This window comes from Myotis yumanensis, unplaced genomic scaffold (genome assembly GCF_028538775.1).
Source record: "Myotis yumanensis isolate MYYU_CA2020_CCGP unplaced genomic scaffold, mMyoYum1.0.hap1 SCAF_3, whole genome shotgun sequence".
NCBI classification, from domain to species: Eukaryota; Metazoa; Chordata; class Mammalia; order Chiroptera; family Vespertilionidae; genus Myotis; species Myotis yumanensis.
Window position 1 is genome coordinate 161,747,489 of NW_027223754.1, and position 24,403 is coordinate 161,771,891.

The 24,403-nt window shown below is 46.3% G+C and overlaps 1 protein-coding gene and 1 pseudogene across 3 annotated transcripts; both read left to right on the top strand.

Annotated features, from left to right (window-relative positions):
• Positions 1-1,590: 1,590 nt before the first annotated feature.
• LOC139005495 (eukaryotic translation initiation factor 4E-binding protein 3 pseudogene) lies at positions 1,591-1,880 on the top strand (annotated as a pseudogene).
• A 6,079-nt stretch (positions 1,881-7,959) lies between these two features.
• Positions 7,960-23,929, top strand: CALCOCO1 (calcium binding and coiled-coil domain 1). 3 transcript variants are annotated; one of them, XM_070410093.1, is made up of 16 exons: positions 7,960-8,004; positions 10,425-10,604; positions 10,938-11,040; positions 11,772-11,962; positions 13,677-13,835; positions 14,233-14,381; positions 16,528-16,618; positions 18,773-18,928; positions 19,131-19,385; positions 19,834-19,959; positions 20,427-20,522; positions 20,872-20,980; positions 21,212-21,411; positions 21,771-21,877; positions 22,109-22,180; positions 22,841-23,929. In XM_070410093.1, the coding sequence occupies exons 2-16, from the start codon at positions 10,449-10,451 to the stop codon at positions 23,016-23,018; spliced, it is 2,148 nt and encodes a 715-aa protein (XP_070266194.1). In that variant the 5' UTR covers positions 7,960-8,004; positions 10,425-10,448; the 3' UTR covers positions 23,019-23,929. The 3 variants fall into 3 exon arrangements, with proteins under 3 accessions (XP_070266194.1, XP_070266193.1, XP_070266195.1); XM_070410092.1 differs by having other exon boundaries at positions 7,983-8,032; XM_070410094.1 differs by lacking the exon at positions 22,109-22,180 and having other exon boundaries at positions 7,983-8,032.
• Positions 23,930-24,403: the final 474 nt, after the last annotated feature.

Consider the following 24,403-nt stretch of genomic DNA (forward strand, 5'->3'; position numbering starts at 1 on the left):
GCTCCACAGTGGGGATCAAGCCCACAACCCTGGCATGTGCCCTGACCAGAAATCAAACCGTGACCTCCTGGTTCATAGGTTGATGCTCAACCACCGAGCCATGCCAGCCGGGCAGGAGTAAGAAATTCTTTATTTGGACCCTATACTTGCAGTGTTACTTTGGTCAAGTTATTTAATATTTCTTAGCCTTGGTTTCTGATAAAATTACATAACAATATGACCCACTTCATAGTATTGGTTGTGAGAATCAAGTGAGTCCAAAAATGTAAAAGACTCCCTAACCAGTGACTCAGTGGTTAGAGCAGGGGTCCTCAAACTACGACTCTCGGGCCACATGCGGCCCCCCGAAAACATTTATCCCGCCCGCCGGGTGTTTTTGCCGCCGCTGTGTGCATAGGAATTTGTTCATAGTTTTTTTTAAAACTATAGTCTGGCCCTCCAACGGTTTGAAGGACAGTGAACTGGCCCCCTGTTTAAAAAGTTTGAGGACACCTGGGTTAGAGCATCAGCCCATGCACCAAGGGTCACAAGTTCAATTCCCGGTCAAGGGCACAACTCCTGGGTTGCAGGTTCAATCCCCGGGCCCAGTCCAGGCATGTCCCCCACCCCAGGAGGCAACCAATCAATGTGTCTTTCTCACATCAATGTTTCTCTCTCTGTTTCTCTCCCCCTCCTCCCTCCCTTCCAGTCTCTCTAAAAATCAATGGAAAAGATATCCTCTGTGAAGATTAACAACAAAAATATGCAAAAGGCCTTTGAAAGCAGAAAGCTACAAATGTCATTGGCTATTACTTCAGCAGTTGACCCAAAATGCTTATTAAAAACCTTTTGAGGGGGCTGGAGGTAGGTTGAAGAGGGTAAAGGTGGTCAAATATATGACGACAAAACACTTGACTTTGTGTGGTGAGCACATAATGAAATATACAGATGCTACATTATAGAATTGTACACTAGAAATGTATATAACCAATGTCACCCCAATAAATGTAATTTTAGAAAATGTTTAATAAATAACATGAATGAATGAATAAATGGATGGAGGATTTCTCAAAGCAGCATCTTACTCCCTACTGATAAAGGAAGGACTAAAGCAATCTGGACACTTTGAGATTAGAGTGGGATTGTGGGTCCATGGAGTGAAGCAGGAGCTACAGGACCTGAATATTATGGAGAACCATAAACCACACTTCCACCCAGCCCACGGAGCCAAAGAACTAAAAGGACAAAAGAAAATGGGACAGGGCCCTAAAAAAAAAGTCCAAAACAATCAGAATTTGCCCTAAAATTATGTTAATGTTTTTGCTATTGCAATGGACTGAATGTGTGTGTCAACCCAAAATCCACATGTTGAAGCCCTAAACTGTAATGTGATGGTATTTGGAGATGATGCGTTTGGAAGGTAATGAGGGCTAAATGAGATCATAAGGATGGGACCGTCATGATAGAATTAGTGCCCTTATAAGAAGAGACCAGGACGTCCACTTGGTGTTGTGGCTGCGACCGCATGTGGTCAATGGCGTCCACCTCAGACTCTGCTGCACTCCATGTCCTCAGTACCAGCCACTTGCCTTCCTGCTCATCTCACTCACTATGTCCAGGTTCACGAGCTGCCCAATTCCTGGGGGCAGAGACCGGCTGCCCGACTGCCACAGCACCATGTGGGGGGTGGGGGGCACGCTATACCCACTACCCTGGGAGGCACCAGGATCATTTACGACAGAAAGTTCCTGCTGGGGTGCAAGAACTCACCCATTCCCCCTGCTGCCTCCTGGGGTCACAACTCCTCCAACAGCCCACCCTCCAAGCTGGAGGAGCTGAAGGAAGAGAAGGAGACAGAGGAAGAGATACTCGATGGCACACAATTTGAAATGGACATCTAATCCAGTGCAGATGACGTGTGTGTGTGTGTGTGTGTGTGTGTGTGTGTAGTTAGCAGCGGTTCCCAACCTGTGGGTCGAGACCCCTTTGGAGGTCGAACGACCCTTTCACAGGGGTCGCCTAAGACCATCCTGCATATCAGATATTTACATTACGATTCATAACAGTAGCAACATTACAGTTATGAAGTAGCAACGAAAATAATTTTATGGTTGGGTCACAACATGAGGAACTGTATTTAAAGGGCCAGAAGATTGAGAACCACTGAGTTAGAGGAATCCCTCATGCTGTTGCTGCCACCACCTCTTCCTGAGGTATCCAAAGACCAGCTGGCCTCATCTAATCTGGAAGGGAGTGCTTGGTTCTGGGCCTCCCTTAGTTCTGAGGCAGCTAGACCAGGAATAGGAATGGGCACCTTGCCAAGCCCTTAAGTCTACTTTTTGTTCAGTTTGTAGGCACTCCTCTCAACCCCAGCCTCCCACGCTCAGGCTGAGGCAGAGACTGGGGGGTGAAGTATGTCACTGTCTGTCTGCTTAGTAAACATTCAAAGAAAAAAAAATAAGAGACCAGAAATGTTGCTTTTTCTCACTCTCCTCCATGTGAGGACACAGTGAGAAGTTAGCTGTCTACAAGGCAGGCAGCAAGTCCTCAGGAAGAAACCAAATCAGCCAGCATCTTGATTTTGAACTTCCAAGCCTCCAGAAATGTGAGAAATAAATTCCTGTTGTTTGTGTCACCTAGCCTATGGTATTTTGTTATGGCAGCCTAAGCAGACTCCAACACCTACTTCCCACCGAGTTCATAGTTTGGAAACACTAAGTAACAGCCTACGATAACTGATGCAACAGCTGCTTCTGTTATGTTTGTAAAGCACCCAACATGAGCACCTGGTACATGACAGCCGCTCAGTAAATACCAGCCATTATGATTTTTTGAGAAGCATCTTGTTATATTGGAAAAGATATGGGTTGTTCAATGAGATTGTTCTGAGAGACCTCGGGTAAGTTACTCTTAGAGTTTCAGTTCTTCATCTGTAAAATCTAATAGCACCTTGCCCAGCTATTGTGATGATTTGTTAGGTGAGAGCCCTCTCACATCATAGGCACTCCACCAGTGGTAGCTCCTCAAAGCTTTCCAAGAGTCCAGGACCAGCTTCCATTCAAAGTTTATTATGCATCAGGCACAGGCTAGATGAAGAAATACCAGAGTTAAGAATTTAACAGAAGAGAAAAAGACTTTAAACTTGAGGAAATAGGATTCATTTTGCAGCAGCTCCTTCCACAACCTCTTAAGAGCCTTGTCAATCTTCTCCCAGCCAGTCAGGAGTTAGCCTGTATTCCGAAAACCACAGTTCAAGATCTCACAGCCTCACTCAGGAGTATTTTTTTCTATCCCTATAACTGTCACTCCCAACAGTCTTCACAATATTATTCCCTGTGTTTAAAAAAAATCGTCAGTGACTAACTTACTCTTCCTAATAGGAATCAAGTTCAAACCTTTTAACATGATGTATTGATTAATGAAACTCTACTGCTCTGTTCAGGTAAGCTCAGTTGTTAAAGCATCATCCCGCTACACCAAGGTTGCAGATTCAATCCCCAGTCAAGGCACATACAAGGGTTAACCAATGGATGCATAAATAAGTGGAACAGCAAAGTCAATATTTCTCTCTCTCTCTCTCTCTCTCTCTCTCTCTCTCTTCCTCTCTCTCTCAAATCAATAAACAAAAAACATTTATTTTAAAGAGAAAACACTATCTACTATAAAACATAAAGCCCAAAATTCTAGTGGTGTAGCAAATGGAAATTGAATTATTGGTTAAGTGAAGTCCCAAACACATGCTGATGATTAGCAGGTAGTTCTCTGCCAAGTGGTGATTAAGGGAGCTAGATTCCTTCCAGCCTGTGGCCCCATCATCTTTAACATTTGGCCTTCAAGGTCACTGTGCTTAAGGTCATATGCATCAAGCCAGAAAGGAAAGAACATGAAGGATCTCTCTTGAGAGGTTTTCATGGGCCACGCCTGGAAGTGGAACAAATTACTTAAAGGGAAACCGAAAAATATGGTCCAGGTATGTGTCTAAGAAAAAGAAGTAAAGAAATCTTGATGAACACATAGCCAGGCTCTGGCATTCAAGATACCCCACTCTGTCTTATACTTACCTTTCAAACTTGATCTTTCAAAGTTGATACCATTTACCTTTCAAACTTGATACCATTTTCCAGATATGGTTATTAGTCAGCTTTGCTGTAGTAATGACCACTCCCAAAAATCTCAGTGGCTTATAGCAGCAAAGATTTATTTATGCCTTATTATGTACGTTGTGAGCAGGCTGCAGCTCTGTCCTATGGGTCTTCTGATTTCAGGACACAGGTAGAAGGAACCAGTCTCCTGTGGAATACACCCATTCTAGTGGCAAAGAAGAACAAGAAAAATGGAGACTCACATGCTCAAACATGGCATGAGTCACAGTTATTCACATGCCATTGAAACACAATCAAGTCCAAAATCAGTGAAATAAGATACTGTAAGTCACATAGCAATGGGCAAGGAAGTAAATTATTTCAAACAATAAATCCATCTATTACAACTGCCATCTTCTATCTGAAGTACATGACAGACATTACTAATTAATCCCAGAATTCAATAGAAATTGAGTTATTTGGTTGAGTGAAGTCCAAACCTTCTCAATATAATATTTCAGGCAATAATTACCAATAATCTGAATTTAGGGGAAAAAAAAGTTAAAATTGATGTGCTGTTCTCAAGTGACCTCTTAGACTCCAGTAAACATTACACATTCCCACCTCTGAATCTGCTTCAACCTGCTTCATCCTTCCTAGACCTTGTCCTGCCAAACTATCCAAATCTAATCCATCCTTCAACTATACATTCATCCTTTCAACAAAATGTAATGAACACCTAGCATAGTACCTGACACGTATTTGTCAAATGAATCTGTTCTAACCTTACGCCTTGCACATAAATACTCAGTGAACATTTGTTCCCTGATTAATTAACAACACAGTTCAGTTCTGAAACTGGACAACCAATGGGTCTGGGCTGCCTGTCACTACTTGAGCCAATTAAGCAGAAACAGAGTTGAATCATATATGAGTGTTTATTCTAATAATGCTGCCAGTATGGAAGATCAGCAGGTCACCCACGAAAATCTGCTCTGCACCTCTGCCCCCTCCCCCCCTCCCCCCCCCCCCCCCCACATAAGCCAGCTGCTTATATGGGGTAGAAGGACAAAGATTATAAGGGAAAGTAGGAACTACAGGCATGGGGAAGTAGGCAAGTATAATGGTTACGGGTTACAGGCAAATAGCAGGCACCTCCAGGACCAGATTGTATAGGTAGTTTTCAGAAAAGGATGGACTGCATTCTGATGTTAACTACCATGTCCGGGGCCTACAACTTTCAGACAGGTTAGAATGTGCTTTCTCTAATCAGAATAGAACAATCACGGTTAACAGAACATGATGAATATTTCTTATAATTATAGTTAGTCCCCACTGTTCTATTTCTGCCCCTAACAGTTCCTTAGAACAATGGAATTTAGTATCACATACCAGGAGTTTCTGGGGTGGGAGTATGGTGTATCTACTACTACTACTACTACTACTATGGTGTACTGACTACCTGTGCTTGAATCCTGATTCTACCACTTACTAGTTGGATGACCCTAGGTCAGTGATGGCGAACCTTTTGAGCTCGGCATGTCAGCATTTTGAAAAACCCTAACTTAACTCTGGTGCCGTGTCACATATAGAAATTTTTTGATATTTGCAACCATAGTAAAACAAAGACTTATATTTTTGATATTTATTTTATATATTTAAATGCCATTTAACAAAGAAAAATCAACCAAAAATATGAGTTCCCATGTCACCTCTGACACGCGTGTTATAGGTTCGCCATCACTGCCCTAGGTAAATCACTTAATTCACTTAATTATCTGTGCCTCAGTCTTCATCATATGTAAAATGAGGGGAGGGCAGCTACTATATAAGGCTATTATTGTATTCAACGGAAAACCTCAGCATAGTTTAAACACATAATTGTAACCACCCAATAAATGGAAGTTATTATTTTTAGCTTTAGCTGAGACTGAGACTGAGTTTTCTTCCATGCATTTATTCTGGGTGTAAGACATAAACCAAGAACACTTGGGACTTTGATTTCTGAACAGGCCTCCCTCTTTTTTTTTTTCCAGGTCTTTTGTTTTGTTTTGTAAGGGGACCTCACTCTTAATTTCCCCAGGACCTTGAGCTCATCCAGTGGCTTGTAACTCATAAATCCTGACTAATTGTACAGATGTGTCTCAGTGTTTGTGAAGCCCAGTAACTTAGAGTTAAGTGCTTGGAGATCTTCAGATCAAAGGCACACAGGGCAGGCACCAGACACCCTATTCAGTCATAACAACAAAAAATACTACCAAAAAAAACTTGGAATAAGCAGGGACCCAGAAAGAGCAAATCAATCCCCTAACATGAAGACTGGGAAAGAGATCATAGAATGCCTGACTACTTGGAAGGCCCAGAAGGGGGAGGGCACATGATGCCCAAGTCTTTGACATAACTTGGGCTGTGGGAGGAGTGTGACTCTTTCACCTCTCCTAAATAAAAACAGGAGCAACAACATGTATTGTTACCCTAATTAACTTAAAGGCTTGGGCAAACTGGCCCCAGTAAGTGGCTTGTTTGTGAGTTGTGATCGGTCCTGAATTATGCCAGGCTCCCCTTCCAATTTCATGCTTCTACTTCTCCCTCCCACCACCCCACCACCACCCCCACCGCACCCTCAGGCTATATAGACCCTCTTCCTAGACCAGGGGTCCTCAAACTACCGCCCGCGGGCCACATGCAAATACAAATATTGTATTTGTTCCCGTTTTGTTTTTTTACTTCAAAATAAGATATGTGCAGTTTGCATAGGAATTTGTTCATAGTTTTTTTTTAAACTATAGTCCGGCCCTCCAACGGTCTGAGGGACAGTGAACTGGCCCCCTGTTTAAAAAGTTTGAGGACCCCTGTCCTAGACCTAGAGGTCACTCTAGGGCAGTGGTTCTCAACCTTCCTAATGCCGCGACCCTTTAATACAGTTCCTCATGTTGTGGTGACCCCCAACCATAAAATTATTTTCGTTGCTACTTCATAACTATAATTTTGCTACTGTTATGAATCGTAATAAATATCTGATATGCAGGATGTATTTTCATTATTACAAATTGAACATATTAAAACATAGTGATTAATCACAAAAAAATATGTAATTATATATGTGTTTTCCGATGGTCTTAGGCGACCCCTGTGAAGGGTCGTTCGACCCTCAAAGGGGTGGCGACCCACAGGTTGAGAACCGCTGCTCTAGGGGGACCCAGTCGAGGGGTGTATTGGCAGGCCCATCACTGAAACCCTCAAGTTGTAAAGAAATAGCGGTGCACAACACGTAGTTTTTACAGGGGCTGTCCCCGAGGTTGCAACAGAGAAGAAACTGCTAGCACAGCTATTAGTTTCCCATCCCTTAAATGGCAGGTGGCTGTGAAGTCGTGGCATTTATAGAGACATGCAGTCCTGGTGTTCTACCATCTCATAACTTTGATATTTTAGACCGGTTCCTTAACCTTTTCAACTTTAGATTCTTCCTCTATAGAGTGTGTAAAACAATACTACCTATCTCAAAACTTGTTAAAATTAAACTAAAGAGTGCATCTGAACTCGTTCGGCGCAAGACGCACCGTAAAATATTACACAGCGGGCGTTAAAGCCCTAACTCCTCCCCCACCCCGCAACTACGCACGTTACAAACCCTCAGTCACCACTAATACAGCCTGCCCCCTCCTAAGGAATCATGGGCCGTGAAGTCTTTTGATGGCCACACCCTCGTTTGCTGTCATGGACGTGAGAACTACGTCTCCCAGAATGCAGTGGTGAGGCCCCCGCCACGACCGCCCTCTTCTCCGCCCTCCTTGCACAATAGCCTCCTGGGATATGTAGTCCCAGATCCAAGTCAGCTCCCCAGGAAAAGACCGTGGAGGAACCACAAACCCCAGAAGTCCTCGCGCTCATTCTTCTCCCTCCCCTCTCGGTGTCGGAGTGCTGTTTTTGTTGTTGGTGAAAGGTAAGGGAACAGCTGATCCGTCTGTGGGGTAAGAAACTTGGCCTAATTTGGGGGGATCTTATGGGGCGTCACCCCACTTTCAGTCTATGAAAGGATAAACTAAGGGGACTGTAGAAAGGGGTTGCAGAAACATTTGGGTTTTAATACTTTACGTACGGGAGAAGCCAGCTCCACTGTTGTGGGAGTTCTTGGTCTCAAGGGGGGCCCTGATCAAAGGAATACCGCCCCTCACTGTTCTCACCTTCTTCTCGTCCTTCTCAAAAAAAGCTTGATATGCTTAAGGGAGTTGGGGAGAGACTGAACTATTTGATCATCCTTCCCCATGCAAAACTTGGCCCTGACAACCTTCCCTTTCCCCTTACCACCCCCACACCCCTCGCCAATCCAAAGGCCTTTACTACGTTTGACTCGCTGCGGGGCGCGGGGGGGCGGAGGGGGGACCTTCCAAGGTGTAGAATGTCAAGGAACTCTAGAGCCTTACAGAGTGGGATGATGGTATCCCACCATGCGAACACTTCAGTTTGACTAAACACGTACAGAGCTCTCTTTCAGGCCTGTCCCAACTCTTAAGGATTTTATTTGTGGCAAGTATTTGCGATTCCCCAGGCTTAGATCTTTGGGATAATATATACCCCCTTAGAAAACCAGAGAATTGTATTTGAAGAAAACATGGACTGGTTTTTTTTGTTTGTTTGTTATATTTTTATTGATTTCAGAGAGGAAAGGAGAGGGAGAGAGAGATAGAAACATCAATAAGGAGAGAGAATAATGATTGGCTGCCTCTTGCACACCCCTTACTGGTGATCGAGCCCATAACCCTCGGCCCGTGCCCTTGACTGGAATCGAACCTGGGACCCTCGGTTCTGCAGGCCAACACTCTATCCACTGAGCCAAACTGACTAGGGCTGGACTAGTTTTAACTAGGGATTTTTAAGAGAGATGAAAATCTAAAGAAACCCATTTTCCTCAATTCAATTAAAAAGTTGCTTTTTATAGTAGAGCTGGCCCACCTTTCCTTCTCTGCTGAGTGTCTCTCTTCTTTTAAAGTTCCTACCCCCCCCCCCCTTACTTCAGCCTGGTGTGGGGTTGTGATATTCGGGGGTGTGCACATGACTAGTGGCTATGGCTGATTGGAGGCAGTCAGCTGTGGCTGACACAGGATGTAGATTAGTGGGCTAGAGAGAGGGATGAGGAGGCCATCTCACAGCCCTAGGCTGAGGAGTTCTGTTTATTATTGTTATTGTTCCTCTCCCCACCTAACTTAGAATGCCTCTTCCCCTCACTTTCATCCTATAGTGTGCTTCCAACTATCAATCCAAGCAGATGGAGGAATGGAGGAATTCAACACTTAGAATTGAGGCTAGGGGAGCAGAGAGAAAATAGGGAGGAAAATACCGAAACTGGGTTACATATAGTCAAACCAGTAGGTTTGCCTGAAGAGATGAATGTTAAGTTTTTTTGAACTATCTCTTCCTTCTCTCAACATTATATATAAATATCCCCTTCCCAGGGCTCCTAACTTCCCACCTTCCAGTCTGTCCCCTGCCCAGGGGTGGGGCTTTCCTGGCTCTAGGCCCCCACATTCCATCTCCCCACAGCACCACGTTCCTGCTGAGTGTTTCACTCCACCCTTATAGCAGCCGCCTCCAGAATTCTTGACTTCCTGAAATAATGAAGTTGAGGACACAACCTGTCTTTCCTTATATCCTCCCTTTCCCTTTGTCTCTTAAATGAGAGTCAAAGCTGTTTTGTTTGATTATTTGTTTTTAATTCTTGGGATTAGACAGCTCAGAGAAGGGGAGAGAATGAGAGCTCGTGGGCCTGGGGATTGGGCTGTCCCTCCACCCTCAGCCATATGTTAGCTCTGAAGGTGCAGTCATGACTTTAAGAGATTTGTTGCTGTTTCCAGGTGTCGTAGTCATTCCTGTGTAGTTGGGTCAACAAGCTCAGGTGTACACAAGGAGACCTGCTCAGAATGAGGGGGCTCCACACCTCAATTGGATTTTTAATTCAGGAGCCAGAAGATGTGGGGGATGGGATGCGGACATGGAAGCTGAAGAATTTGGAATCCTCAAAGATGTTAAAAGATGGAAGAGGAGGGACTGAGGAGGGCAGAGCCTAGGATACTGAGACTTGATCAATGGGGCAGTGAAAAGGAAGCAGAAATTAACTCTAGGAAGAGTTTATGACTTAGAATGGGAGTAGTGTGAGACAAGACCAGGATTGACATGGAAGGCCAGCTTAGGTCCTGCAGGCTAAGAGTGACATCTCTAAAAGGTTCCTAAAACCCTCAGGGACTGGATACTAAATATGACTTCACCTGCAGGTATAGTGGCAAGGGCTGTGTGTAGAGGTGTATGGAGGTAAAGGGGAAAAAATGAAGTGAAGAGACTTTAGGATATTAACTCTTTGTTTCATAGGAGGGCACGTATCTCAAGGGAAGGATGGAAGAATCATCAATAAGCCGGGTACCATCTCGGGGAGGAGTCAGCTTTCTGAATGTGGCCCGGACCTACATCCCCAATACGAAGGTGGAATGTCACTACACCCTTCCCCCAGGCACCGTGCCAAGTGCCAGTGACTGGATTGGCATCTTCAAGGTACACCTGGAACCCCTTTTGCTCAAGTTCATGGTCTGTGGGTAGGTTGGAATAGGGAGAATGATTAGGCTCTTGGATTCTCAGCCTCAAGTTGATAGAGAAGAAGGGAAAAGATGGCAAGATGATAGAGAGTTTTCTGTATAAGCAAAGCTCATCTCCCCGTCTTAGCTTTGCTCTCTTTTGACACATTATTGTCTCCCCACTTTCCCTGTCTTTCATCATCCTTGCCACTGTAACACAATCCTATTCTCCCATTCAATCCCTCAGCCCTTTCTACCATCTATAGCTGGTAGTCCCATCACCATAGCCCTCTCTCACCTTGGACTTTCACAGGTGGAGGCTGCCTGTGTTCGGGATTACCATACATTTGTGTGGTCTTCGGTGCCTGAAAGCGCAACTGATGGTTCCCCTGTCCATGCCAGTGTCCAGTTCCAAGGTACAAGGGAAGATAGAGGACTGGGAGGGAGGAGTCAAGGGGGATAGAGGTTTGGAAAAAGGAAGTGGGCTCAGAAACACAAAAGTTAGGCACAGAGAACAAGGAAAAATAAGCTCAAAAGAATAAAATAATATCCAACAGGCTCAGCAGACATGGGGTGATCAGAGAATCAAGGACTTAGAGGTGGAAGGACCTGTACAGTGCAACTAATTCCTCCTCCTACCGAAAGAAGCAGGAACTAGCGGGTAGGGAAAAGGGAAAAGTGGTGCAATATATTGAGAAGAAGGTGGTCATTAGATTCTAAAAGACCTGGATTCAAATCTCAGCTCTAATACTTATAAGCTGTTTGACACTGGGAAAATTACTTAGCCTCTATGTGTCTATTATCTTAACATTAAAATGAGATGCCTGGTTTATAGGGATAATAAAAGGATTTTAACACTGTGCCTGGTACATGGTGGGCACTCAATAAATAATATTATTATTATTATTATTATTATTGAAGGTAGATTTGGAAGAGGAAGGAAAGGACTAGGCAGAAAGGAGCGAGAAGAGTATCCCAGGGAACAGAAAGTGTATGGGAGGTGGAGAGGAGAGAAGACAGAATATGGAACAGGAAGCAAGGGACCAGAGCCGAAGAGTGGTTAATAAAATATACCAAGGGGACCTACCTGCTGAGCACGAGGGCCTGGGATCATACTGCGGTCCTGGGTCCATTCTTTTTCCCACAGCCAGCTACCTGCCCAAACCGGGAGCCCAGCTTTACCAGTTCCGATATGTGAATCGCCAGGGCCGGGTGTGTGGGCAGAGCCCCCCTTTCCAGTTTCGAGAGCCAAGGCCCATGGATGAACTGGTGACTCTTGAGGAGACTGATGGCGGCTCTGACATCCTGCTGGTTGTCCCCAAGGCAACTGTGCTGCAGGTGAGAACAGAGCAGCAGCTGCTCCTGGGCAGGGGAGTGGGAGGACAGCATTGCCAGGGGGCCCGTCCCACGGCACCTTCCCCTCGGCTATCGCTTCAGCTGGAGACTTCACTGGGAGTTATACAAAGTCTTGCCTCCAAGAAAGTCTCCATCTAACATAGACAGACATGAACACGCAGGGCAGGAAAGCAAGCCACCCACAGACCAATGTTACTCGATTCCATAAGAACTTTTTGAGCATTTCTAATTCAAGTGCTACATCCTGCCCTAGGCCCTAGAAGATACAAAGGGTAGAGGGAGGCCACGCCAGGGAAGGAACAACCAGAGGAAGGGGAGGATGAAACCCACTTCCAGGACAGATGAGGAGTGAGAACAGACAGATAGGGCCCAGACCTGCGCTGTCCTATACTGGAGGTGCTACCCTCATGTGGCTCTTGAGCACTTGGAGTGTAACTGGCCCAGATCGAGATGTACTGTGTGGGTAAAATACTGACTAGATTTTGAAGACCTAGTGTTAAAAAAAGTGTACAGATCTCCATAATTTTTTATATTGATTACATGTTGAAATAATAGTTTTGATAGACTGAGTTAGATAAAATATTATTAAAATTAATATCTTTCTTATTAGTACTTTATTTTCAAGTGTCTACTATAAAATTTTAAATTATATATGTGGCTTGTATTATTTTTCTATTGAACCAAATAGAGAAGAATTAGGGAGTAGAGACAGATGTTAGCAAGGAAGACTTCCTGAAGAAAGGTGAGGACCAGTGCTAGGTGGGGAGGAAGTACACTCCCCAGGCAAGAGGACGGGCCTGAGGAAGGTCAGAAGAGGAGAATGAGTAGCTTGTCTTTGATTCAGATAAACTCCAGTCCTCTAGAACCCTCTAAACACATGTAATCAACACAAGAATAGGAAGAAGATGTTTATATCTTACGTTAGTCAGAGATGTAAGCTCCCACACTGTAATCTGTTTTTATATTCATCATTCTCATTACAATTATCTTGCAACAACCTAGGCTAAGGATCACTTTACAGATGACACAGAGATTAAGAGAAGTTAAGTCACTTGTTCAGAGTCACATAGATCATAAACATTGTGTTGGAGATTTAAACCCAGTGTCTGACTCCAGATCCAATAAGGTTAAAATTAGGGGCGCCATCTGTCTTGTCTGTGTGGATTGAGAAAGATTTCTACCAGATTTCTGCAATTGCTGAGCCAAGGAGGGGCCAGCCCTCGAGTGGGAAGAAGTAAAAGAGAAAAGAAAAGAAACAAAAAAAGAAGTAAAAGAGGAGTGGGGTCCTAGTTGGTGTGGCTCGGTTGGCTGAGCATCATCCTGTGCACCGAAAGGTTGCCAGTTCTTTTCCCAGTCAAGGCACATACCTAGGTTGGGGATTCGATCTGGGTTGGGGCATGTATGGGAAGCAATCGATTGATGTTTCTCTCTCACATCGATGTTTTTCTTTCTCTCTCTTTCCCTCTCCCTTCCTCTCTCTCTAAAATCAATAAAAACGTTTTTTTAAGAGGAGTGGGCAGTTAAGAGTGCCGGGAGCTGGTGGGTGGTGGACAGCCTTCAGTAGCACACAACTCACCTCTTCGTAGCCTATGCTGATGTATCTTCCCAATCCTGAAATGAATCTGCAGAGTGATGGGGTGGGACCTTGGAACGGGTGCTGCACAAGCACACCCTCCTCTCCTCCTGCCCCCTGTAGAACCAGCTGGATGAGAGCCAGCAAGAGAGGAATGACCTGATGCAGCTGAAGCTGCAGCTGGAGGGGCAGGTCACGGAGCTGAGGAGCCGAGTACAGGAGCTGGAGACGGCCCTGGCAACTGCCAGGCAGGAGCATGCGGAACTGAAAGAGCAGTACAAGGTGGGATTGGAGAGGGGGGCGGGACAGGGCCGGCTGCTCACCCGAGATCCAAAATATTAACCCAGTGAAGAGGGTGAAGGGGAGATATTAGTGGGCTTTTACAGATGGTTCTGACAGTAAAGAAATAGGCTTAAGTTGTAACAAGTAGGATTACATTTGATATGACAGGAGACATGTCCCAGATTTGTAAAAGACTCAGTTCTCTGAACACAGGAATGCTGAGGTAGGGTTGGGGTAGGTGTGTCCGCTGGTAAGGGAATTTTTCCTTGTGTCTTTTTTCAAGGAAGGTTACTGGGTAAGGGGGTTGGAACAAACTCTGGTATGCTCCTTCTAAGCCTTTGCTCCAATCTTTGAAATGAGTCTCAACTTTTCTCTTCTGGGGGAACCTTAATTCCAGGGGCTTTCCCGGTCCCACGGGGAACTCACAGAAGAGAGGGACATCTTGAGCCGGCAACAAGGAGATCATGTGGCACACATCCTGGAACTGGAAGATGACATCCAGATCATCAGTGAGAAAGTGCTGACGAAGGAGGTGGAGCTGGACAGGTGAGGGGACCTCCTGTGCCCATTACATTTCCTCTGACCCTGGAACTCCAGCTTCCTGTTTCAGGGAGGCAAACTGCTCTGTCTCAGGTGGTTTTTCTTTCCTTTCTCAGCTTCTCTTAGGGTATTTCATTAACTGAGGGTATCTTTTTCTGCCTCGCTCTCTTCCATCTTTCCAAACTTACTCTGTATTCCTCACCTTCAGAATTAATTGTAGTAACCATTTATTGTGTAGCAAAGGCTAAGCAGGAGCTAGGAGTAGAGGATTTGAAAAAAGAGAAGTGGATAGAACAGTCAACACAAGGTAAGAGAGGATGAATTTAGGATCGTACCACAGCAAAGAATAAGATTAGACTTGTTCTCACTGTTAGGAAATGATAGAACTGGTGATCCATGAATGTTATGGAATCTCTGCCCTGAAAAATGGAATAAATCATAGATTTTTAGCATTGGGAGTAATGTAAGGTATTCAAGACGACATGTAAGAGAAGATCACTACCTCAGGAGGCAGCCTCTTTACTACTGGACAGCTGTCATTTTTGTACCTCTTGTGTTGATTCAAGCTCACCCATTCTGTAACGTTCACACTTTGGTCCTGCTTTAGACCTCTGGAGCCACATAGAATAAATTTCTTTCTTCTGGCAGACAACTATTATTTCGAACAAATAACACAAGTACTGACCACCTCCCCTTGCCTGTTCTTCAAGAGAAATACTCCTAATTCTTTTTTCCGTCAAATGACGTAAGTTTCTTTCATTCAGTACTGGTAGATTTGATATTTTTTCAAACTCTTTAAAGGAAAGAGGCATTCTGTCCAAGGTCCAGAGTAAAAAATGAGTTGATCCCTGAGGCTTCTTCAGTTCAGGATGTTAGTCTTGCCCTAGGGAGATACTAAATGTCTAGGTTCTAAATCATGGAATAGAAAATCAGGGATCCGCCAAAACCGGTTTGGCTCGGTGGATAGAGCGTCGGCCTGCGGACTGAAAGGTCCCAGGTTCGATTCCGGTCAAGGGCATGTACCTTAGTTGCGGGCACATCCCCAGTAGGAGGTGTGCAGGAGGCAGCTGGTCGGTGTTTCTCACTCATCGATGTTTCTAACTCTCTATCCCTCTCCCTTCCTCTCTGTTAAAAATCAATAAAATATATATATAAAAAAAAAAAAAAAAAAAGAAAATCAGGGATCAGACTGAGCATCTGGAAAAGATTAGTTACTGTCTAGACCAGGGGTCAGCAAACAATGGCCCATGTGCCAAATCTCACATGCCACCTGTTTTTGTACAACCCACAAGGTAAAAATGGTTTTGATAGTTTTTAATGGTTGAAATATTTTTGACATGTGAAAAATATGTAAAATTAAAATTTCAGTGTTCGTGCCCTAGCTGGGTAGCTCAGTTGATTAGAGCGTCATCCCGATATGCCAAGGTTGCAGGTTCGATCCCCTGTCAGGGCATATCCAAGAATCAATCATTGGATACTTGGATAAGTGGAACAACAAATTGATGTTTCTCTCTCTCTCTCTCTCTCTCCCTCTCTCCCTCCCTCCCCCCCTCCCCCCTCCCTCCCTCTATCTCTCCTTCCCTCTCTTCCTCTCTCTCTCTCTCAAATCAATAAATTAAAATTTTTGAAGTTCTCAGTGTCCATATAGTTGTATTGGAACAGCCGTGCTCACTTATTTACTTATTATCTATGACTTATTCCTCACTACAGTGACAGAGTTGAGTGGTTGCCATGGAAACCACATGGCCTACAAAGCCAAAAATATTTACTGTTAGGCCTTTTACAGAAAAAGTCTGCCAACTTCTCACCTAGACCAAAAGTTTATAATTAACAATGACTGTCACTTGTCTAGAAAAGACTGGATTTTGGTCTCTTGACTGAGTGAAAACAATGAGGGTACCATCGACAGGACATTCCTTAAAGTGATATGAAAGAGAAAAGAAAAACTGTTTATTTCTAGACTGTGCTCTAGAATCAGGAGTCTTGGGTACTTCGGGCTTAGAACTCGGTTTGGGAATTTGAGCATCCCACAGAGAAGTGGAGGTCTGGGCCCAGAGGAGCACCAGTAAGAGAGCTCAAGACAGAAGTTGGAGTCCTTCATTCCTTCTCTGGTGACCAGTCGGTTATCTGACATTCTGTCCCCCACTCACAGGGTTAGAGACACAGTGAAGGCCCTGACTCGGGAACAAGAGAAGCTCCTTGGGCAACTAAAGGAAGTACAAGCAGATAAGGAGCAAAGCGAGGTAAGGGCTCAGGGTTGGTTTGCTTTCTCAATTGTTCATCCAGTGTTTATTGAGTTCTTTCTGAGTGCTGGGCGCCAAGGGCGATAAGAATGTAAAGAAACATTGTGTACACTCTCCTGGGGAACATAAGTCAGGATCAGTCAAAGGGGAATATAGGAAGTATCAACAGGGAAGTGTAATCAAGTGTGATGATGCTCCACAGAGATGAATGGGAGCACATTTTGTGAGGGACATTAGAAAGGACTTTTAAAAGGGGGACATAAGCTAGTTTAGTATTTCTAAAGTTTTTTAGCAGCAGGATCTTTTCTCCTCCATCAGTGAAGTTTTGCATCTTAAGTGGAACCTCACTGAATAAGTAACAGCAATATTTCATTACTGTAAGTTTATTTTTATAAATGTAAATGTATAATATTTACATATAAGATAGTAAAAGCAATTAGGTAATTTTGATGGATACCAAACTTGGAAACTGGAGGTTATGGATGACTGTTCTGTCAGCCTCAGTGGCTAGTTATAGTATTTTGTTACAGTTGTACAATATTGAGAACACCTTGCGTCACACACAAGTAGGTGCAAATTGATAACAGTTTTTAAACTGTCCACCTTGCAATCTCATTTTGCTCTTCACTTCAGTAGAAACTACAATAGAAACTTTATTCTGAGATTTATATAAAAATTAATTAACCTGGCCCTAGCCTGTTTGGCTCAGTGGATAGAGCATTGACCTGCAGACTTAAGGGTCCCAGGTTCGATTCTGGTCAAGGGCACATGCCCAGGTTGTAGGCTCGATCCCCAGTAGGGGGTATGCAGGAGGCAGCTGATCAATGATTTTCTCTCATTGATGTTTCTATCTCTCTCTCCCTCTCCCTTCCTCTCTGAAATCAATAAAAACATATTTTTAAAAAGAATTTAATTAACCTGGAAGCACATGTCAGTGGATTGGTGATCTCCAATGTGTTAACTTGTGAGATTATGCATTTTTTCACATAATTTTTAATATTTTTAAATATTTGAAGTTTAAATTAAATATTTTCAGAACCTCTAAATGACTTCCTCAGAATCCTAGGCTTCTGTAGAAGGTTGTTTAAAAACCATTTGCTTGGCAGTGATGAAAAGGTAGAATTTGAGTAGACAGAGATGTAGGGAGGCCATTCTAGAAACAAAGGAAAACATGAGCAAAGGCTTAGAGTCGGGAACAATCAGGGCAGTTGAATATGTGAGTGAAGAGTTTGAGATAAGCCCTGGTCAGATTGTAGACGCTCTTGAGTTTAATCTTTATTCTGTAAGCAGTGAGAGGCACCGATGATTTTCAAGTAGGTGACATGTACTCAAAGATTAATCTGATTGCCTTGTGGGAAATGAGCTAGTTGTGAGGTTTTTCAGTACTCCAAGCAAGACATGACCAGAGCCTGAGCTAACATGTTGTGGAAATAGTAGAAGAGAAAATGGATTTGAACAAGATGAAGAATGGAGAAGCAATAGGCTTTTCTATGGGCTGCTAGGGAGAGAACAGATCCAAGCATGGCACCAGGGTGTCCAGCTTAAGTGACTTGGGAATTAGTTTGAACCATGGATAGAAATAAGAAAGGAAAGACCTATAGTAGAATGGGAGGTAGAATATATTGAGTTTGAAGGAACTGGAGGACCTCTAGACTGAGTTTTTATTTAAAAGAAAAAGTGGAGAAGCAGAAATGAGACATGGGCTACCTAGTTATGTAAGACCCTAGACCAGGGGTGGGCAAACTTTTTGACTCGAGGGCCACAATGGGTTCTTAAACTGGACCGGAGGGCCGGAACAAAAGCATGGATGGAGTGTTTGTGTGAACTAATATAAATTCAAAGTAAACCTCATTACATAAAAGGCTACGGTCTTTTTTTTTTTTTTAGTTTTATTCATTTCAAATGGGCCGGATCCGGCCCGCTGGCCGTAGTTTGCCCATGGCTGTCCTAGACTGTGACGCTGGATACCGCACTTCGGGAGCGGTAGACTGGATGTTCAGGATTGAGTCACTTTGAGCTGAGAACCCAAGAAGGGGTGACGAAAGCTGAATGCTTGAGTTTGTGTTAAATCTGAGAAGTGGAACCTTGACCTCTCATCACAGTGGTTCACTTCCCTGGCCACCTCTTTCCTTACCTGTTCTTCATCTCCATCAGGCTGAGCTCCAAATAGCACAACAGGAGAATCGTCGCTTGAATTTGGAGCTGCAGGAGGCTAAGGGCCGGCAGGAGGAGCAGGGTGTGCAGACCCAGCGACTAAAAGACAAGTTGGTTCAGATGAAGGACACCCTAAGCCAGGCCCAGCAGCGGGTGGTGAGTGAAGCCTCTAGGCAACTAGAAGTAGAGAAAGTTGCAAGGACTCACTACAGAAGTCTGGGGAAGGATATGACTAAAAACTAAACAACCCAATCCTGAGTCCTAAGGCAGTGGGGGGAGGAGGTAGCCTAGTTAATATCTTCCTGGTTCACAATGACTTACTGGGAGCCCTAATCTCCATCTCTTCCTTTCTTCTGAGGCTGAGCTGGAGCCCCTGAAGGAGCAGCTTCGAGGGGCCCAGGAGCTTGCAGCCTCAAGCCAGCAGAAAGCCACCCTTCTTGGGGAGGAGTTGGCCAGCGCAGCAGGAGCCAGGGACCGCACCATAGCCGAACTACACCGCAGCCGCCTGGAAGTGGCTGGAGTCAACGGCAGGCTGGCCGAGCTCAGTCTGCATTTGAAGGAGGAAAAAAGCCAGTGGAGCAAGGAGCGGGCAGGGATGTTGCAGAGTGTGGAGGTAGAGGGATGGAGGGACCTGGCAAGCTCACAGCCATCACTCCCACCTCTATGTGGTCAGATCTCCTAGGAGGGGAGAAAAAAAGAGGGCAATGGGAACCTCAGAAGACAGGTGGGGAGGAGCTGTGAGGGAGGAACACTTCATTGTCCAGGTGTGACTCATCCCTAAATAGTGTCCCAACCCTGATCTCTGTAGCACCTTGGTTACCATCTTGATTCAGAAACATGGACCATTCTAGGCACCAGACCCTTGCCCTAATGCCCATTACTGATCAAGCAAGTCCCTTGCTTTCAGGCCCCTTCCTTTGTTCATGGGTTTGAGGGAGTGGGCGAGGCAAGAAGGGGAAATGGCTCCAAAAGTAGAGGAAGGTCACCGTGAGGGATGGTGCCATTGCCAGTGGTGTCCCTTTTCCTTCATCTTCCCCTGTTCCTTTCTGGCCATCTCCCAGGCAGAGAAGGACAAGATCCTGAAGCTGAGTGCAGAGATACTTCGGCTGGAAAAGGCAGTTCAGGAGGAGAGGACCCAGAATCAAGTGCTCAAGACTGAACTGGCCCAGGAAAAGGATGCTAGCCTGGTGAGGCGCCAGCCACCCCTGAACCCTGGTCCTGTGACCTCTTGAAGCCAGTGCCCCCTCTCTCCTAAGTGCAAGGGGCTCCCTTATTTATTGGGCAACATCTCACTTGCACATCTCCCAGCCCTCATTGGTTTGAAACATGCAGTGTCCCTTTCTGCTCTTAGGGTACACATTTGGGCCTAGTAGTGATGACTTAGAAGAAGTAGGGCTTGCCCCTTCCATGCCCCTGCTATGTCCCTGCACCCAGCCCAAGTCATCAAGGTCCACACTCAAGAGGCAGAGACTGAATTTCCCGTGGCCAAGGAAAGGGGCTCATGGAAAAAGCGTTGGGGCTTCCCCTGTGTGTGTTGGGGCAAGGGAGGAACGAAGGCACGGAGACATGATTCTAGGTTGTTGGGTCCCAATCCCAGAGCCCAGGTTTTTTAGGTACATTTTAGGCTCCTATTCCATTTGGCCCTTTCCCTCAGGTGCAGTTGTCAGAGAGTAAGCGGGAGCTGACAGAGCTGCGGTCAGCCCTGCGTGTGCTCCAGAAGGAAAAGGAGCAGTTGCAGGAGGAGAAGCAGGTGAGAACTCCCTGGTGGCCAGAACTGAGGGCTTGAGGACTAGAAACTGTGTCTCTTGGCTTAGGAACCGGTACCTCTAAGAGGACCCTGAGGCTAAAAATGGGACCATTATCAGCTGATCTGGCAGGATGAGATGATTGCTAGGGGAAGAGACATTGTAGGGGGCGAAGGAGGGCCCTTGGGGTGGGGGGAGGCGGGGGGCTGTGAGGATCTACCTTAAGCTTCCCCACCTTTGGTGAAGGTGTCTAATCCTCGGAAGCTCAGAGTTAATATTGGATGCAGAAGGTTCTACAGCCCAGCAAGGTTGGCATCTTCCAGCCTCTTGCACTTCTTCCCTCCCCAACACCAGGAACTGCTAGAGTACATGAGAAAGCTGGAGGCCCGCCTTGAGAAGGTGGCCGATGAGAAGTGGAATGAGGATGCTGCTACAGAGGATGAGGAGGCAGTTGCAGGGCTGGGTCTGTACACCCCCAATTTTGTGACACCTCTTCCCCGCTCCACCTTGCCCTGTTGGGGAGAGTTCCATGTGACCACCCCCGGGAGCTGCCTCTGCCTTCTGTGTTTTGCCTTTTTCTTCCCAGACTCTGGCCCTTGTCTACTTTAACTGTATCTTTTATCCAAAGGAGTCAGAGCTGATGCAACCCTCTAACTACGTATCCTTCTTTCTCTGCCCACTCCCTCACCTACAGGCTGCCCGGCAGCTCTGACAGACTCAGAGGATGAGTCCCCAGAAGACATGAGGCTCCCACCTTATGGCCTGTGTGAACGTGGAGATCCAGGCTCCTCCCCAGCTGGGCCACGAGAAGCTTCTCCCCTCGTTGTCATCAGCCAGCCGGCTCCCATCGCTCCCCACCTCTCGGGGCCAGCTGAGGACAGCAGCTCTGACTCGGTGAGCAGGGGCAGGGAGGAGGGGATCGGGCCAAACTCAAGTGGCCCAGCCTCCAGAGAGGAAGACAGGCATACGGGGCTCTCATTTTTCCTTGGGGAAGAGGAGGCAGGCCCAGCCTCTCTCCAAGGCCACCCAATGAACACCACCACAAAACCCAATCCCACTCAATAGCCTCAATACTACCCACACTCATTTTCTTCTTACCCACCAGCTCCCTTCAAAACACCTTTCCTGCCCCACTCTTACTGTAGCCCTCTATTCTCTGTCACGGCCCGACTGCTCTTCCCTTACCCGTCCCAATGTGCTGCTCCCCCTTCTTGGACACTACCCCAAACCCAACCTATCTCTGTGGTGCCCAGGAGGCTGAAGATGAGAAGTCAGTCCTGATGGCAGCTGTGCAGAATGGGGGTGAAGAGGCCAACCTGCTGCTTCCTGAACTGGGCAATGCCTTCTATGACATGGCCAGGTGAGAGTAAAAATGGGGGGCAGGAGAGAGGTAGGAGAATGCCAGCAGAAAGGCTATCCAGGTGAACAGTCCCTGCCCTTCCCCCAGCCAAGAAAAGGAGACATAGGTGTGGTTGACACAGAAAATTATCTACCACTCTAAATCCCAGGTGCCTTCGTGTAATCCTTCCCCTCAGCTTATCAGCACACATGCACTCAGAGGCCCTGCCTTTAACTGGCTTCTGTTTTCTAGCACCGTCTTTCGTGGAGCCCAAATTGCCCTGCATCCTCTCTCACCTGCCCCTAAAGTTTCCCCAACCACCAGGTAGGTTCCTAGGCTCCATCGGGGGAGGAAGGGAAGTAGGAGACAAGCCCACAGGGACAAGAACAGAGAAGAGACGGATCCAGCATCCATCTGACCACCCCTGATACGCTGTCTCTTTCCTGACTTCCCTGGGGGACTCTCTGGGTGGTGAAGCCACAGGGGTGGGGAATTCAGGTATCAGATTGCCCCCTCTGCATTCCTTTCCTTCTGCAGGTCAAGAGGGGAAGGCAGAGGGAAGAGAGATTTTATCACCTAGTCCCCTTTGCCTGGATGTGAGATGGGCTCAGGGTGGGGTGGGGGTATGCTGTCATCCTTCTTAGCTGGAGCAGGAAGATGAAGGACGATGTCAGGCTCATTTTCAGCTTCATTAGGCAGCAGATAGAGATGGAGGGAGGAGAGCAAGAGGTTGGAGGATGGGCTCTGCACTGTGGGGACCAGCAAGGACTAAAGAAGGAGGGCACAGGGAACCGAGAAACTCCCTAGCATTGTGGGGAGAAAGATGCTGTGGAAGAGGCTCGGAGAGAGAGAACTACCAGGATGCTCTATTAGGAACAAGAGAATCTGGGAACCCAGGTGCATGAGTCCCTCTCACCGAGGTCTGCAAGTCAATAAGGCAACAGAGCACACTGACCCTCTCCTTTTCCCTCTGTCTCTCTTTAGTGGCTTTGCAGTGGGTCCCTTGTCAGAGGCCAGCACTGGGGGCCCTGCCACCCCCCCATGGAAGGAGTGCCCTATTTGTAGGGAGCGCTTCCCAGCTGAGAGTGATAAGGACGCCCTGGAGGACCACATGGATGGACACTTCTTCTTCAGCACCCAGGACCCCTTCACCTTTGAGTGATCTCACCTCTCCCCAGTACAAGCACAAACACACACTTAAACACATACACACACTCACACACAGACACACATTTAGAGGTCTCATGCCTCTTTTCCAACACAGTGGGCTCCATGATATTCTGTTCCCTAAGAACCACTCCTGTGTGCCGTTTTTATTCCAAGCTCTCCACCCTCATCCTCTCCTACCAGCCCTTTTGTCCAGGCAGGGGTCCTTCATGGAAGAATGGCTGAATTTACCCCCTGAAAGCGGTTTGGGAGAAACCAGGATGGAGGAGGCCTCCCCCAGGGGGAGTAGAACCTGCCCCCTCCTAGCCCTGGTTGCTTCTGTCACTCACCAGCTACTGCAAGCACCACCACCACTCCACACACACACACACACTCACACTCACAGTCTCTGATGCCCCAAAGCCAATCCCTGGGGCACCCTACCCTCTCTTCTTTGGGGTCTATGTTTGTTCCCCTGGGTTTCCTCTGGGGCCTGCATTGAGGCAGCAGCATGGACATCATGACCTCCTCAGGTCTCAGTTCTGAACTTCATTGGTTCCTCTTACTGCCCCCGCCCCCCCATTGCCTTCCACACTCCACCCCAGCCTTTTTCCGTACCATTAGATAAGTTTGGAGGTTTCTTTTTGTATTTTTGAGGTTTTCTGTACTCTTATCTTCTGCCCCTCCATGCCAACCCCCCTCATCCCACAATGTCCTCACATGGAAAGAAATAATGCATTGTGCCTTCTGTGAGGGATGGGGGAACAAATGGTCCCAGGTTCTCCCACTTCCCAGCCCTTCCTCCCTCTCCAGGTTCCCCATAGCAATAGAGCTTTCTCCCCAATATCCCTCCCCCTGCCTGTAGTTTGGACAAATATATTTATATGGTATGTATAACTCTTCTAATAAAATGTGTTCTTATTATAAGGTGTGACTAGAGCAAAGAACATCCAGACACCTGGCTCTTAGACTTCAGTGGAGGGGTAAGAGAGGGAGGGGACTTCAGGCGGCTTTATCCCATTATGCATGCTGCGCTGGCCACCAGTGGGAAGAGGAGGAGGGAGGAACCTTTGTCCCAGGTGGAGGTCTAGCTTGGAGAATACTGCAGTGCAAGAGGAGCAAACTGTGGGTTGGTATTGGCTTGCTCAGGTTTTAGTCCCGGATTGGGGGCGGGGAGGGGGGGGGGGCGGGGGGCGGGGACGACTCAGGTATAGGGCCAAAGTGCATCCCTTAGAAGGCAAGGGTGGTTTCCACCACTCAGACCTTCACCCTCCATAGCAGCCATCACTGTACCTTGGGCCAAAGGACAGGCATTACTCCTGTCAAGAGTGTACACCTTTGAGTATCCACTTTATAAAAAATGCCCTAAACCCCATACCCCTAAAGACTATTTGATATTCT